This window comes from Anguilla anguilla, chromosome 19 (genome assembly GCF_013347855.1).
Source record: "Anguilla anguilla isolate fAngAng1 chromosome 19, fAngAng1.pri, whole genome shotgun sequence".
In the NCBI taxonomy this organism is placed as follows: Eukaryota; Metazoa; Chordata; class Actinopteri; order Anguilliformes; family Anguillidae; genus Anguilla; species Anguilla anguilla.
In genome coordinates, this window is record NC_049219.1 from 1,378,928 (window position 1) to 1,396,030 (window position 17,103).

Genomic DNA, 17,103 nt, shown 5'->3' on the forward strand with positions numbered 1-17,103 from the left:
AACTCAAAAGGGAGAAAATTAACAAAGACTTTACTTACAGAAAAACAAACAAACAGGGAACAGAAAAGGACACAAAGGGCAAAAACACAAACTCAAAAAATCTAAATAAGGCAAACAAACAGGGAACAGAAAGGACACGAAGGGCAAAAACACAAACTCAAAAAATATCTAAATAAAACAGAAAACAAGAGGAACTCACAAACATGGGCAGGGCAGAACACAGGCAGGTAGAGGACAAGGGCAGGTCAAACAGAGCACAAGGGCAGGTCAAACAAAACAGGCAGGTATAATGGGTCTGAGGAAACGCAAGTCGGGAACAAACACAAGGAACCAGCACCCGAGTCAAGGGAACAGAGAACTTAAATAGACAGGGGTAACAAGACACAGGTGAACTCAAAAAACAATCAAACCAGAAGGAGGGGATAAGACAGGTGGGAACAATGATGGGATAACGAGACAATGAAACAATCATACAATTAACAGGGGGGAAGCAGGACACACAACAGAAGTGCCGCCATCTGGCGGCACAACAGGGGAAACACAGACAGTAAAACAGGACCATGACAGGTTCACGTTCACTGTTGCGCCTGTACTGATAACTACTTTTTAACTACTGTAGCTGCCCACATTTCTAAATTAATGTTATCTAGCCCTATAGATCCTCTGCCAATATACAAACAATTAGTAGGTCTGTTGTGTACAATAGCCCATTAAAAAACACTTCAGTCTAAAAAATATGACCTACACCATTTGAACTAATGACCTGCTGACAGTTCTTTGTATGTGTGAGTAACTTGCTGGTTGAGGAACATGGTGGTTGAGGAACTGTGCTTGCATTCTAAAGGTTTCAGGTTTGATTTCCAGGTAGAACACGGCTGTTATACCATAAGCAGAATAATTCACATGAATTGCTTCAATATGTAGACAGCTGTATAAATTGATACTATGTAAAAATACCAAATATAGTGTGAAATTGCTCTAAATAATGGTGTGTGGTAAAAATGGTTGTAATATCTGGAGTATTTTAAAGGGGTTCTGTAGTTATGATTGTTGTCACTGATTATTTTTCCTCTCTGACAGTTAATTTTCTGCCCCATCCCACATCTTCATAGAAGTGCAAGAGAGAGTGTGTGTGTGTGTGTGGGTTTGTGCGTGTGTGTGGGCACATCTGTGTGTGTGTGCAGATGCGCACCTGGACTACACCTCTCTGCCCCTGTAATGGACATTTTATGACTACCCTGTACCGACCCTTTATTCCGGGCCATCATCACCGCTGTGCCTCCTGTTTATACTATGTATAATTACCACTGAGGCCACTGGTTAGGCAGTATTTATATTACCTATATTCTTACAGTTCTTATAATTACACTTATACTGCATTATTTATATTTATCACTGCTTTTATTGTGCTTTTATTCTGTTTTTATGTTTCGAGACTGTTGTATTTTGTGTTAGCACCTTGGACCGTGAGGAACGACATTTCGTTCCCTTATACTATGTATGTGGAAATAACAATTAAACTTGAAACTTGTTTGTGTGCATTTCTGTGCATTTTTTGTGCGCGCACGCATGCGCATCTGTGTGTGCGTGTGCATGTATGCGTGTAAGCGTGCGCTTGTGCGTATGCGCATCTCTGTGTGTGCGTGTGCATGAATGCATGTAAGCGTGCGTTTCTGAGGGATTGGTTATGCTGGCTCAGTGAGGGGTTGCTAGAATGTAGGCATTTAGCAGAAACTTGTCCAGAGCAACTTCAACACACAACCTACATTTTTTATATATACTGCCTTCCAGAATTATTTTTACACTTGATAAAAGTGAACAAAGAAGGCTCTATAAATAAGCAAGCAATGAGCTATGTGTATAAAATGTTTAAAAAGGGGGGTATTTTCTTCAAAATAATAATAATTATAATTATATTTAAATATATATACAATTATTATTATCATTATTATTATATACTGTGTTGTGTGGTTGTAGTAGAATGGATTAGAATGTGTTGTGTGATTGTAGTAGAATGGATTAGAGTGTGCTGTGTGGTCGTAGTAGAAGATATTAGAATGTGCTGTGTGATTGTAGTTGAATAGATTAGAATGTGTTGTGTGATTGTAGTAGAATGGATTAGAATGTGCTGTGTGATTGTAGTAGAATGGATTAGAATGTGCTGTGTGATTGGTTGCTTTTCTCACTCCTTGCAGGGCCTGGAGCCCAGATCATGCTATCAGTGGCCGGAGGATTGATTGGCCTCTTTTTTCTGACAGCACTGGGTGTGCGTGCAGCACACGCTATAACACAGCACAACCCCAGACATCAATAAAATGTGTATACCTGCACTGTTTAGTCCGTCCTCTGTGCTACTGTACAAACAGCACTGTGTCCTTATTCTCCCTGTGTAACTGTGTACAATAGCACTGTGTCCTTATTCTCTTGTGTAACTGTGTACAGACAGGACTGTGTCCATATTCTCTGTGTAACTGTGTACAAACAAAACTGTGTCTTTATTCTCTCTGTGTAACTGTGTACAGACAGCACTGTGTCTTTATTCTCTCTCTGTAACTGTGTACAGACAGCACTGTGTCCTTATTCTCTCTGTGTAACTGTGTACAGACAGTACTGTGTCCTTATTCAAAATTCAAATTCAAATTGCTTTATTGGCAGGAAATACATAGGTACATATTGCCAAAGCATCATAAATCAATTCAAAATACATATTTACAGTGGAATACTAATAATGAACATTCTATTTAAAAAATAATAATAATAATAATAATTAAAAATAGATAAATAAAATACTATTATTCTCTCTCTGTAACTGTGTACAGACAGCACTGTGTCCTTATTCTCCCTGTGTAACTGTGTACAGACAGGACTGTGTCCATATTCTCTCTGTGTAACTGTGTACAAACAGCACTGTGTCCTTATTCTCTTGTGTAACTGTGTACAGACAGCACTGTGTCCTTATTCTCCCTGTGTAACTGTGTACAGATAGCACTGTGTCCTTATTCTCTCTGTGGAATTGTGTACAGACAGCACGGTGTCCATATTCTCTGTGTAACTGTGTACAAACAGCACTGTGTCCTTATTCTCTTTATGTAACTGTGTACAAACAGCACTGTGTTCTTATTCCCTTGTAACTGTGTACAGACAGCACTGTGTCCTTATTCTCTCTGTGTAAGTGTGTACAAACAGGCACTGTTTCAAACACTGCAATCTAGAGATAAGGAGGGCATCTGATTTTGGTGTCCTCCCCTCTAACTGACTCTCTGTTTGTGTTCCAACCTTTATACTCTGTAACTTTGGCAGTGCGCCACCATGACATTGCTGTTCAATGCGTGACATTTTTTGGTCAAACTTGTCCATGGTTTTACAGAAGATATTGTAGCCAATTAAGTGAACGTGCAGATGGTACATCATAATGCAGTGTATATGTTCGGTGAACGCTGGGTAGATGTGGTTGTTGATAAGTAATAGACAAATATTAGTGAGCAAAATAGCACAGTTCAGAAACTTGCTTCCAGTGGGGCTTGAACCAAGGACCCTGTAATCCATAGACCATGACATTGACCACTCAGCCAAAGGAACTCACTGCTGAGATTGGAAATGTTTTAGAGTAAAAAGATATGTCTATTTTGCGTGTGTATTTGAGATTTTGATTGGATTGTGTAGGTGAAGGATTGGCTGGTGTTGGTAAAATGTCCAATGGGGAGACATTTTGTGGGTGGGCTAGGTGGCAGGAAGCAGGAGGAGGAGAAGGAGAAAACGCGAATCCCCTTAGTTTGGGGCTTTATTGTGTGGACGTGTGAAGTTGTTTATGAATTCTGTCTGTTGAAATGGGGTCAGAATGTACAGAAATTAATGTTTTTAAGGGCTGAGTGTCTATGGCTGTTGTGGTTATATTTGTGGGGAACCCTGAAAAGTGCCAAACTCTCAGTGCTGTATAGGTATGTGGCATGCCGCCCCGCCAAGGCGTAACTTGGTAGGATGGCATACCTGCCATCCCAATGAAGAAAGAAAAATAAAAATGTAGCTAGCTATAGGTTATTTCTAGGACATTTTATTTTCCTACAGTGTGAGCAAGGTTATTTGATTAGCTATAAATGACTGTAACTAGCTATCTGGATTGAACTCTGGCCATTTTCTAAGGATCATTCAGATAAATTAAAGGCATAAAAACTGCTGCATTAATATATTAACCTCATATAAAACAAGCTATTTATAATGCCAAAGAAAATACACTTAAAGGTTAAAAATATATTTACCTTGTTGCTCCTGGTGTAAATTAAGAACAGTTCCTCAGATTAGATCGTCTACTGTAATTTAAACCGGTGAACGTTAGTTGGCTACCTTGTTTGAAGCTGATTTAACTAAGGTAACACTAAAAATTAATATTTCTTTACATTTGGTAACGTTACCATAGTTATCCATAGCTTGTCCTAACTTTTTCCCAGTTATGATTCAGTTAAATTTGCGGTTATCTTTACCTACCGACGCAGGAAAATAAAACAGCGATTTACCTCATTCAATATTTGCGCCTCTCAGCCCGAGAGACTCGAGCAAGGGATTGGTCTTGGTAGACATACGCGCTCTGATTGGCTATCCCCTTCAATTCATTGGTAGATTCTTGGTAGCGAACGGGGATTTGATTGGATCTCACTACCAACAATTACAGAGACTCACGGCCTTCTCGGGGTGCCTTTAGAACTGACCTATTTTTTACAAACACGAATGTCTGTGACTGACTGACTGAGTGAATGAAGAAGTTACACCGCCCTTGTCTGTGACGTCGGACGGTTCGGTCCGGCCATATACTTGGTTTTAACCTGGTCTTGTTGGCTGGACCGCAGCAGCGGGGCCAATCCTACAAAGGCGAATGTCTGTGACTGACTGAGTGATAAAGTTACACCGTGCATGTCTGTGACGTCGGCCGGTTCGGTCCACTAGGTTTTAACCTGGTCTTGTTACACGATCTATGGGTGGCACCCATTTGAGTTGTGTGTAATCTAATTGAGCTCATTTTTTCTGGAAAATATAGACTCAATTCAACTTTTTTCTGAAGTTGTTATTATTATTACTACTACTAATAATAATAATTGTAGGAGCCATTCATTTATGTTGGTTTATAATAAGAACCCCAAAAAGATATGAAGTTTATTTATTCTGTTCTACATTTAAGTTGAAATTATAATGGAATTTATCATGTATTTGTTATTTATTGTTTAGTGTGCATTGATTATTTTATGAGTGTGTCCCTCTATAGGAGAAGGGGGAATAAATTATATTTAAGATGGTGCGGTGAGGCGGGCCAGCGGGAGTAGACGGGTGCGAGCGGAAACGGTCATTGACCGTGTTTTGCACAACCAAAGTGGACCCGTGGAATCTGGAAAACTTTAAATGGACTTTAATTTTAAGTTTATTATTGCAGTTTTATGTTCATTTATTTTGTAAATAAATTCAACAAGAACAACAACAATAATGCATTTTTAATTTCATTACAACCCGCGTCAGACAACTGCACCCAACTCCCAATTAAGTGAATAAAAGTGGGAAACGTTTACTGGAACATAGGAAACAAAAGGACAGAAACTGAACCTATTTTTACCACTACATTTAGTCAGTGACCCGGCTCTGGATTATTTCGGTGTGGGTTTTTGAAATAACTTGAAGAGGCTGCTTTTCGCTGGATGCATCAAACAAAGGAGAGCGTCTCGGCGGAGGTATGTACTTCAAAGCTAAATAATTTAACGGAACGTGGAATTATATGGACATAACTGGGATTGAAATGAACTAGATTTTACAAGGTTTATTTTGAATGTATGGACACTTGAATGTTTTGTTTAGAAAACCCGATTCAGCTTGAGAAAATAATCGGGTGCCTTTGAATCAGCGCAACAAACTTAAGGCTTTGAAATTCGAAGAAAAACTGTGTTTGAATGGACTATGCTAATTGAAGGAAATTAAGTTTTGTTTCTATAGGAAAAGAAATAGAAATTATTTTTGAGGAGCAGAATGGCTGACTCCGACACAGACGTAAATTCAGGCCTACCTGAGGAGGATTTAAATGAAGCCACAGCGCGATTGCATTCCTCTAGATCCGGCAAAATGTCGCATTTAACGCGAAGAATGAAACTTGGCGAAATTCAATGACATGCTTAATGAATTCAAAGGTCTTCATATATCATACATTCACATGTTGAATGAAGAGGATAAAAAGGAGGATTTAAAAGGCTGGTACGAACCGAGAATTGCACAAATTAACGCCTTATAAACGTGGTGATCTGAATTTAATTCAAATGTTTGTCCAAATGATGAGGATCAACGGTCAGTTATTTCCTCTATCAGAAGTGACAGGTCCAGCAGATCTAGTAGTTCAAGTGTCTCATTCACAGCTTCAGAGCGCATTTGCGCAGAAGCAATGCGCGCGGCTCTGTTGGCCAAGGCTGCTACGTTGCAAGAGAGGCACGCTCTAGAAAAACAGCAAGAGCAACTTGATCTGCAAAAAAAAAAAACGAAATGAGGAAAAGAAGATAGACGCTACAGATTCAAACTAAATTGGCAGCCAACACAGCGAAAATTAACTACCTCAAAAATGCCGAAACTTCTGTTGATGGGAATTGTACAGCAAATGAAATACAATCAGATGCAATGAATGCATATTATGATGCAACACTGCAGAAACCATCACCATTGATTGGCATAAGTGGACCAGATATACAGCCTAAACAGGGTGTTCAAGTACAATTTCCTGTCTTGCTTAGTGCAGATACCTCTAAGCCTTCTGCTCATATAGCAGCACTGCCCAACCACAGTCTCAGCATAGCACTCTCCAGAGTACTTTCACACAGGCCACTCAACATACATCTCAGGCAAGGGACAAAAGCAGAAAAGCACTCTTCTAATAAGCCCCCATCAGGAGTCTGTAAATCTTTCTAGCATACTTAAAAAGCAGAATGAATTAACAAACATTCTTGTAAAACAACAGATTCTTTCTATTTTACCAAAAGGAAACCTCTCGGTTTTTGATGGAGACATTCTGCAGTATAAATCTTTCATCCATTGTTTTGAACACATGATTGAAAAACAGATGATAACCAAGACCGGTTACATTTTCTTATTCAATACACCAGAGGACAAGCTCAGGAGCTTGTTAGAAGCTGTCAACATATGAATCCAAACAGAGGCTATCAGAATGCAAAGACATTATTGAAGGAGTGCTTTGGAAATGTATACAGAATTTCTTGTGTCTATATGGAGAAAGCCCTTGGTTGGCCTACTATCAAATCTGAGGACTCAAAGGCTTTACGGGACTTTGCACTGTTCCTTAGAACTTGTTGCAGTGCCATGGAACTGGAGTACATGGAATAATTGGATACAGTTTCTAATATGAGGAACATTGTTCTTAAGCTCCCATATAAGCTCAGAGAAAAGTGGTGCGCGAAGGCGTGAGAGCTGCAATGTACTAGTAGAGTCAGAACAGTCAATCTGGTCTCTTTCATTGAGAGACAAGCTAATATAATTTCAGACCCAATATATAGCAATATTCAGGATTTGAGCTCTGCTAAGGTAAGGTGTAAAATAACAGTGAGGCCCAAATCAAAAGGAACCTTTGCCACCAATGTTAATGTGAAATCAAACCAGGAACCTAGAGGCCCAAATATCTCATGCCTGTTCTGCAAAGGGGACCATGAACTGAAATCATGCTCTGAATTTGGAAATAAAGTACACAGGGAAAAGATCACATTCCTAAGACAGAATGGAGTCTGTTTTGGATGTTATTGAAGGCTGGGCATGTGAGCAAAGACTGCACAGGGCACCTCAGTTGCTCTATATGCAAGAAAAACCATCCTAGTGTACTACATATCAAGGCAGAACAGTCAGTGAAAGCCCCTGTGAGTAGTGCGCAGGTGTCGCTCAGAGCTGGTGAGCGTTCTGGGGCTGGTGACAAAGAGAGTAGCACAGAGTGCATGCTTTCCATTGTGCCAGTTCAGGTAAAACACTCAAAAGGAAGCAAAGTAATACATACGTATGCATTTTTTGACCCTGGTTGTTCTGCAACCTTCTGCACAAAGAGCCTCATTAGTAAATTGAACATCACAGGGAGAAAAACCAACATCTTGCTCCGAACTATTTCCCAGGAGAAGCCTATGAGCTCAGACGTCATCACAGGGTTAGAGGTCTCTGCTGTAGATGAAAACAACTTCATTGCATTACCAAATGGACTGCATTTATATAGCGCTTTTATCCAAAGCGCTTTACAATTGATGCCTCTCATTTGCCAGAGCAGTTAGGTGTTAGGTGTCTTGCTCAAGGACACTTTGACACGCCGAGGGCGGGGTTTGAACCGGCAACCCTCCGACTGCCAGACAATCGGTCTTACCTCCTGAGCTATGTCACCCCCAGAGTATACACTCAGAGAAGCATGCCAGTAGACACATATAGCATTCCCAGCAATGATGATCTCTCTAGATTTCCTTACCTTAGTGAGGTGAACATTCTTAGAATCAAAGCCGACGTGGAGTTGTTGATTGGCAGCAATGTTCCAAAGGCTCTAGAACCATGGGAAGTAGTCAACAGCCAAAGAGATGGGCCATACGCAGTTAAAACCATATTGGGCTGGGTTGGGTTAGGGTTAGGGTTAGGGTTAGGGAAGTTGCATGAATAGCTGTCCTAAAGTCACGGCAAACAGAACTTCTGTTACAAACCTGGAAGAGCTGTTGTTGCAGCAGTATAACCATGACTTCAAGTCTTGAAACTCTACTGTCTGAAGCCATCTTAAACAGCCGCCCTATTACCACTGTTACAGAGGATGAAAAAGACCTTGAGGCACTGACTCCGAACCACATTCTCCTTTTAAAGACTCATCCTGCTTTCCCACCTGGATTGTTCCAGAAATCTGACTTGTACATTAAACTAAACGACGTTGGAAGCAAGTTCAGTACCTAGCTGACTTGTTTTGGAAAAGATGGACTCGAGAGTATTTACCATTATTACAAGAGAGAAAGAAATGGTTTACTGTAAAAAGAGGATTCCAGAGAGGGGATGTCGTAATGGTGGTCGACAGCACAGCTCCTCGTGGATCCTGGCCTCTTGGAAAGGTACTTGAAGTCCAGCCTGACTCTAAAGGACTAACAAGAGCTGTTACACTCAAGACTAAGACTGGTGTCTTGGAAAGACCAGTGACAAAGCTCTGCCTGCTCCTTGAAGACTCAGAGGTCACTGAATGAAGATTGACCTGCTTGGCAAGACATAAAGATAACTACATTCACTCTCATTTCTTGATTTTTCTTGAATGTTTAGAATACATGAATGGCTCCTTATATAGCATTTCTGTTTGTAATTGTTGCATAGACACACAATTAGGGGCCGGTGTGTAGGAGCCATTAATTTATGTTGGTTTATAATAAGAACCCCAAAAAGGTATTATGAAGGAATTATTTATTTATTCTGTTCTACATTTAAGTTGAAATTATAATGGAATTTATCATGTATTTGTTATTTATTGTTTAGTGTGCATTGATTATTTTATGAGTGTGTCCCTCTATAGGAGAAGGGGGAATAAATTATATTTAAGATGGTGCGGTGAGGCGGGCCAGCGGGAGTAGCCGGGTGCGAGCGGAAACGGTCATTGCGTGTTTTGCACAACCAAAGTGGACCTGTGGAAGCTGGAAAAGTTTAAATGGACTTTAATTTTAAGTTTATTATTGCAGTTTTATGTTCATTTATTTTGTAAATAAATTCAACAAGAACAACAACAATAATGCATTTTTATTTTCATTACAACACGCGTCAGACAACTGCACCCAACTCCCAGTGAAGTGGATAAAAGTGGGAAACGTTTACTGGAACATAGGAAACAAAAGGACAGAAACTTAACCTATTTTTACCACTACAATAATAGTAATAGTAATAATCATAATAATAATTTGTTTTAATGACATTTAACGTGATATACATTTGATGGTAGGCCTACCATAATGTGAAGGCATTCAAAACCTGACAACCTTTTATAAAACCTATTAAAGAAACCACCACTAGATGGAGCCACATGCTCAATAGTCACTGAAGTCAGCATTCAGATTATGGCTAATGTTTCTCAGCTTGACAGTTGCTTTTGCAATCAAATGTCTTCATCTGCATATGAATTGGTTCAAGTAGCTTAATAGCAATCTTATCTTACTGTAAAATATTGTCTCACAGTTATGTCAAGTTATATATTTCTACTTTCAAAAATAAAACTGGAACTCACTCAGACATCAGAGAGCCATCAGGCACCAGCCACGCCTAATACCAGCTGATCTGGCTGCTCCAGCTGTCTGTGTCACATTGGGCTGCCTGTGTAGCATCCCTCCATATTGTATACTCCTGTGCTACTACTACTGTGACATTTGCAATGCTTCTAACTTTCTATTGTCTGCGTCTGTGATGCCCTTTAACATAACACAGTGCTGCAATCCACATTTCTCTACAGGGACAATAAAGTCAAGTCAAGTTCAGTAGAGATGGCTTATATGAAATCCACTGTATTTCATATAATATACGTGCAACTAATTTCTGTCACAAAGGTCACAAGTATTTATCTATAACCTTTATATGTATAGGAAAAACTAGTTTTAAGTGCATCAAGTTAAGGCCATTTTAGAAAGTGCCATGCAATTTCTGAAAACATTTTAAGAACATTATACATACTCTCCACACTGGAAGACATCTTGTGCATGTAGAGGCATTGTTATGGGCTCTGTTGTGGAGTTTCATGATATTCCTCCAGGATCAGCGTGTCTCACTCTGCAATTCTGCTAGATGACTTGCTATATGTGAGAAGGAATCTGAATAAGATCATCTAGAAATTGTTGTGTATATGAAAATAACCTCCATATTATAATTGTGGGTGTTACAATGGTTATTTGCGGTCACTCTGCACAACAGAACTGAACAATGCCTTTATCATCAGGTTTCTGGGGAGCTTATGATATGCCTGCTCGTAGGATAAAAAGTCTTGAAAGAATTGAGGAAATATTGGGTAGCATTGCTTTGGAATACATCTTATTTAATTTCGGTGACGCAAGATAGCCTATATTGTTTGTAGTACCGTAACTTGGCGTCATTTTGATATCAATACTTTTAATGGCAGGCCTGGACTGGTCTTGTATGTGTGAGTAACTTGGCATTTTTGTACGTTGAAAACGTGTTTTTTATGAGATATATAAAACTCCGCCCATCGAACATTCAGTTCAGCCAGTAAGTGAGGAAATGCGGTCCAAAAGAGAAACTGAAACTTAACGGTCCTTTCAATAACGGAGGAGAAAGAATCCCCAGGAAAAAAGGAATTAAATTAAATGTAAAACGGAGTAAACAGTCTGTTGTGGAGTGGAACTGAGGTAAGAGATGCTGAAGGTAAAGGGATGCGGGAAGAAATCTGCAGGTATAATCGCGTTAACCCGCGTAATTCAGAAAAACTGACAACTGCAACTGGCAATAAAATGGTGGGTTTAAGGCGTAGCCTGATAAGCTAAGAGCTCACACGGAGTCCGAACATGGCCTACCATTTAGACCAGAAAGTAATATTGAAATAACCTTTAAGAAAGTTAACTTCCATATTTTTGATATTCCATGACCATTTCTACCTCGTGAGGAGGTAGCCTAGCGAGACGGAGGTCAATTGTCGCTCGTTGTTGACATTTGACGCTGCCGTGTAAACCCGGATTTCGTTTTTAATTAAACGATCAAGAGGTTGTTACTTATTCTTTTATGTTTTATAGGAAATCATTCCCATTACTAAATCAAATTAATTGGTTTGCAATATTGAGGCAAAATATACAGTGGAGTGATTATATTAGGCAGAGATTACTCTATATTTCATTTCATTTCAACTTTATTCAAGACTCATCTTAAAAAGAGGTCCATAGCAGGTAAAATTAGGGTTGGGTATCAAGAACCAAATTTCCAAGAACCGTGGATTCGATAAGGCACGTGCATTTCGATCCTGCAGTTCGGTTCCTAACTTATGCATATTTCAGTCGCGCTCCCGAGTGAACTGCAGGAAGCATTTTACAGTCCATAAAAGCTGCACTTATCTGCCAAGACCAGCTACGCGGACCTAACGTCACGTCATTTGTTACGCAGTACGTCAACATAGCACGCGAGAACAGACACTTTTTACCGTTTAAATCTGTTTACATCCTGGACCATGGCTGACCGCAGCAAACGCTCGAAAGTTTGGCTTAGCTTCATTAAAAAAGATAACGACACAGCAAAATGCAACACCTGCAGTAAGGATATTTCGTGCAAGGGAGGAAGCACCTCCAGTATGACTAAGTATTTACTTTAACACGGCGTGAATCTGATTATACCCCTTTTCCACCAACGCGAACCTAGTGCTGGTTCTGGGCTGGTGCTAGTGCCGGTTCGCAGTTGAATATAGCGTTTTTTCTCTATATAATTGTGCCGCCGTGTTAACACATTACTACGGTTGCGGGTCAGGCACTCTTCACGGTAAGAAGAAATTTTAGGATAACGCTTCCGATTGTGCTTGTGTCGAAAGTGCTGCGACGGAAACAGCGACAGATTTACCAGCTAGCCACATCTGTCCAAAATGTAAACAAGTCAGGCAGTTTTCACGGTCGGGAAAAATTTTATGACAACGTCTCACGCTCAGGTACAAAACACAGATGAGCGGACAATCGCTTTTTATATTGAAGGTAAACGAATGATGTCTACAAATTATTTTAATTTATTTTTTGTTATATGTTTCCATTATTTATTTAAATAGTTTTGGTTTGTAATTGTTTTTGTTGATCATTCCTTATAAGAAAGAGTAATATTTATTTTTATAAATGAAGGGAAAAAGAAACCTTGCTGTCACAGTTGACAGTTTACTGATTATAGCCTAAATGTGCCAAGAATAAAGGTAGGTTAATTTTTGTTCTTGAAATATTTGTTCTTTTTTTCTTTCCAAAAGGTCTTCTAGTTTCCCCACTAGGAAAAAAATAAGGTTGGCTGACCTTACAATTCATATATGTATGTGTTTGTGACAAGTGGTTCTTTGTTTCAAGCTGTTTGTTTGTAGGGTAAACGGACATGGAACAACGCAGGCACACATTATTATAAGAAAATAGCGAAAAAGCGTCCGTCTATTGGCAACCTGTCCAAATTCGTCCTTCTGCTGAACGAAGTGAGAAAAGAGACTGGCTCGCGAGGTTAAATTCGTCCTAACACTGGGTACTGGCTTCTGATTGGTGCGCGAGAACCAGGGGTTTTGACCATAGACATGCATGAACTAGGCTTGACGGCACGGGTTTTGCTCGGTGTACCGTCCGACTATGGGTAAGATGGTAAGAGTCATAATTTAAGTGGTGGTATCTGGAATTCACGTTTTAGATAGTCAAAACTGAATTCTAGATATCATTAATTGGAGTTATAGAACTTAGTGGCGAAACTAGTCAAAATCGAATTAGAGATATCTTAAATGAGCGTTTTGACTTGTCAAAATACAATTAGAGATATCTTAAAATAGCGTTTTGACTAGTCATAAATGAATGACAAATATCTGTAATGTGAAACCGCACAGGTTATTAGACGTTAAAATGGCTTGCCATATTTTGGCTAGTAATATCTTAGATTAAGTTATCCAAAAAGATCATTTAGATATTGTCAGGATTCTGCCCTTTTCTGTTTCTGTTTTTTCCTTTTCTGGGCCGCCAGATGGCGGTACTTCAGTTTGTATTTCAGTTTGCTCTCTTTTTAGTTACCCCTGTGTTAATTGTATTATTGTTTTCAATTATTCTGTCATTGTTTTTCTTTGTGTCTCGTTATCCCTCCTTGCTCTGGTTTGATTGTGCTTTGAGTTCACCTGTGTCTTGTTATCTTTGTGGCTATTTAAGTTCTCTGTTTTCCTAACTTGGGTGCTGGTTCCTTGTGTTTCTGCCTGAGAGTATCTGCTTGTCTGTTTCTGCCCGCGGTTCTGTCTGTGAGTTCTGCCCTGCCTGAGTTCTGTTTCCTTCTTTTTTTTTGAACACTCTGCTGTTTTTGTTTTTGAAAGTGGCTAGTCATAATTGAAATGGCGATACAGTATCTGGAATTCACATTTTGGATAGTCAAAACTGAATTGTAGATATCTTTTAATTGGAGGTCCCATACAACTGAATGGCAAAAGTAACTTCAATCCTACTAGCAAAATGTAATTCGAGATATTAAAAGTTTTTTGATGAGTGAAAATGCAGTTAGATATCTTAAATTAGCTCTTTGACTAGTCATAAATCAGTTACAGATACCTGTAATGTGAATCTGGTCAGGCTATTAAATGTTTGCGACACAGCATCTTAATTAGCACTACAACAGGCACAGAACACAAACTAAGATTGGGGGAACTGGCGCCCTCTAGTGTGACGGTTGGATTCAGGTAGGGTTATTATTTCCTAAATATATATAAATAATTGGCACCCCTAAAGATTCTTATAAATAAAATCAAACTAAATCTACACCAATATTAAGAGAAACTCTTGTGGCCTTCCATGGCTTCCTGTTTCACTGGAGGATTAAACTGAGAACCTGCTTGTGAAACCCATTTTTCATCTTTGCCACAGAGAAAGACAAAGAACTGACGAACGAAATTAAAATGGTTGCTGACCTTTGAAAATCAGGCCAATGGATCAAAAAATAAACTGAAGATGCTAGTTACTACTGTGAGGACAATAATGAAGAAGTTTAAAACTGCTGGAGGGCAGCATTATCCCTGCAAGGGGAGGGTGCACACAGTACCAAATACAGGGGTGCCAATAATTGTGACGCACAATTTTTGTAAAATTGTTGTATCATCTGAGAAATGTGTCATTTTGGTAGTTTCCATTATATCATTAAATATATTCCATATGTTGGATAATGAAAATATACCTCAGCACTGGTAATCCTTATATTGAACGGTCTTAGTAATTGTTATCATGGGTGCAGAATATTTTGGAAGGAATTGTATTACTGTACAAGTTTATGGCTCAATTAAATTCCAGATTTGTCGCTGTCTGTTCTATGAGATTTGATGTATGTGTGTGTGTGTGTGTTATAACAAATTCAGACCAATTTAAACAGAATGAACACGCTATATTCACGGGAATCTAATCGAACAGAATTTATATATTACAACAGAGGCAACCAAACAATAAACAAAACAAAAAAACAACAAACTAACGATATGGCAAGTATTTGATCAGGAAAACATAAACCCAGGTACAATCATTACTAAACTGGCAATGTGAAATAATAACTGATTGTCCATTGAATAACAGTTAAAGTTGAAGTCCGAGTTTAGTTTAGTTGTCCGGTATCCACGGAAACACAAATCCAGAAAACGTGCCAAAAATAATAAGTCCCGAAACCAAAATTAATGCATAAGTGCAAAAATCTTCTTTCCTCTCCAAAAACAAATAATTAAGCAATGCATTGCATTCAAAGAAGTAAAAAAAATAACCCAAAAAGCTTCGGCTCACCCTCCTGATGCAGTAGAAGAGAATTCTTTTAAAACGTAGGTTCAGCAGGTTACTCGTTTTCGTGTCTTGGAGCTGTGTTGAATAATTGTAGATTGAAAAAAATACAATCCAAACAAAAACGCCAACAAATCTCAGAATTCTTGATTATTTTCTGCTGACTCCCCTTTACTCCATTCTCCGTTGCTACCTCTTGCCCCCAATCTATTTAAAAAAACCTATCACCTGGCCCGTCACCACCTGTTTGCTGCTTGTGCACAACTCTTAAAGGGCTGGCATACAAATTTGCGATACTTCGCAAAGGACTCATTATCGATACATACATTGAGTATATCAGTGGGATAAAATGCACAAATAACATAATATGGTGCGTACATATTTTAATGCACCAAACTTAATTAAATTACCTTTTTGTGTTACACGTTTACATTATGTGGCCCTCACAGTGTATTATTATGTCTGTGCGTTATCATGTTCTTCTTGTGTGTATTTACAGGTCTGCCAATTTGGGTCAGAACCCACTTGTGAATCTGATCTGGTGTGTTCAGGTGTCCTGAGACAGGGGGAGCTATTTCTAAAATGACTTCCTCAGAGGAGACCGAGACTGACGATGGAACCCACGGCCCTGCGAGAAAGAGGTAAAAATGCATGAATCAGTGAGTTAATGTGCTGTGAGTTAGAGCTGCAGTAAGAGGATGAGTTTAACTGGAAGCTCTGTCTCCATGTGTTGTGAGTTAGAGCTGCAGTAAGAGGATGAGTTTAACTGGAAGCTCTGTCTCCATGTACTGTGAGTTAGAGCTGCAGTAAGATGATGAGTTTAACTGGAAGCTCTGTCTCCATGTGCTGTGAGTTAGAGCTGCAGTAAGAGGATGAGTTTAACTGGAAACTCTGTCTCCATGTGTTGTGAGTTAGAGCTGCAGTAAGAAGATGAGTTTAACGGGAAGCTCTGTCTCCATGTGCTGTGAGTTAGAGCTGCAGTAAGATGATGAGTTTAACTGGAAGCTCTGTCTCCATGTGCTGTGAGTTAGAGCTGCAGTAAGAAGATGAGTTTAACTGGAAGCTCTGTCTCCATGTTTGTTCACAGGGTCCGGGTAAAGAAGGCAGAGTCACCTGTACCCAGCTGTCTGTCTATGAAAAGTGATCATTCAATGCATCTTCCATTCAGCTTCAGTGGAGAGTTCACAGGTGATCAAAGGTAATGAAACAAGTTCATACTGACACTACGGTTAAATAAAACTTAAATCTCAGTGGCTACTTTTTGGTTTAGTGGGGTGTATGATAGCACATTCTCGTCAACATGTGTGTATTAACTCATTTTAAAGTGTCATGATGTGTTTTATATCACATTCGGATGTGCTGTGAGTTAGAGCTGCAGTAAGAAGATGAGTTTAACTGAATGCTCTGTCTCCATGTACTGTGAGTTAGAGCTGCAGTAAGATGATGAGTTTAACTGGAAGCTCTGTCTCCATGTGCTGTGAGTTAGAGCTGCAGTAAGAGGATGAGTTTAACTGGAAGCCCTGTCTCCATGTGCTGTGGGTTAGAGCTGCAGTAAGATGATGAGTTTAACTTGAAGCTCTGTCTCCATGTGCTGTGAGTTAGAGCTGCAGTAAGAGGATGAGTTTAACTGGAAGCCCTG

General features: G+C 39.3%; 2 protein-coding genes across 2 annotated transcripts in view; both read left to right on the forward strand.

Annotated features, from left to right (window-relative positions):
- The window catches only part of LOC118218882 (NACHT, LRR and PYD domains-containing protein 3-like), a gene marked incomplete at its 3' end in the record, with an annotated part of 393,893 nt that overhangs the window by 55,270 nt on the left and 321,520 nt on the right, over window positions 1–17,103 (forward strand). The gene's annotated exons all lie outside the window — the stretch shown is intronic.
- LOC118218894 (protein NLRC3-like) overlaps window positions 11,120–17,103 on the forward strand; it is a 75,669-nt gene continuing 69,685 nt past the window's right edge. Inside the window, exons 1-3 of the mRNA XM_035401623.1 lie at window positions 11,120–11,413; window positions 16,016–16,105; window positions 16,552–16,662. Coding sequence (XP_035257514.1) covers window positions 11,394–11,413; window positions 16,016–16,105; window positions 16,552–16,662 — 221 coding nt within the window. The 5' untranslated portion in view covers window positions 11,120–11,393. The remainder of the gene's footprint in view (window positions 11,414–16,015; window positions 16,106–16,551; window positions 16,663–17,103) is intronic.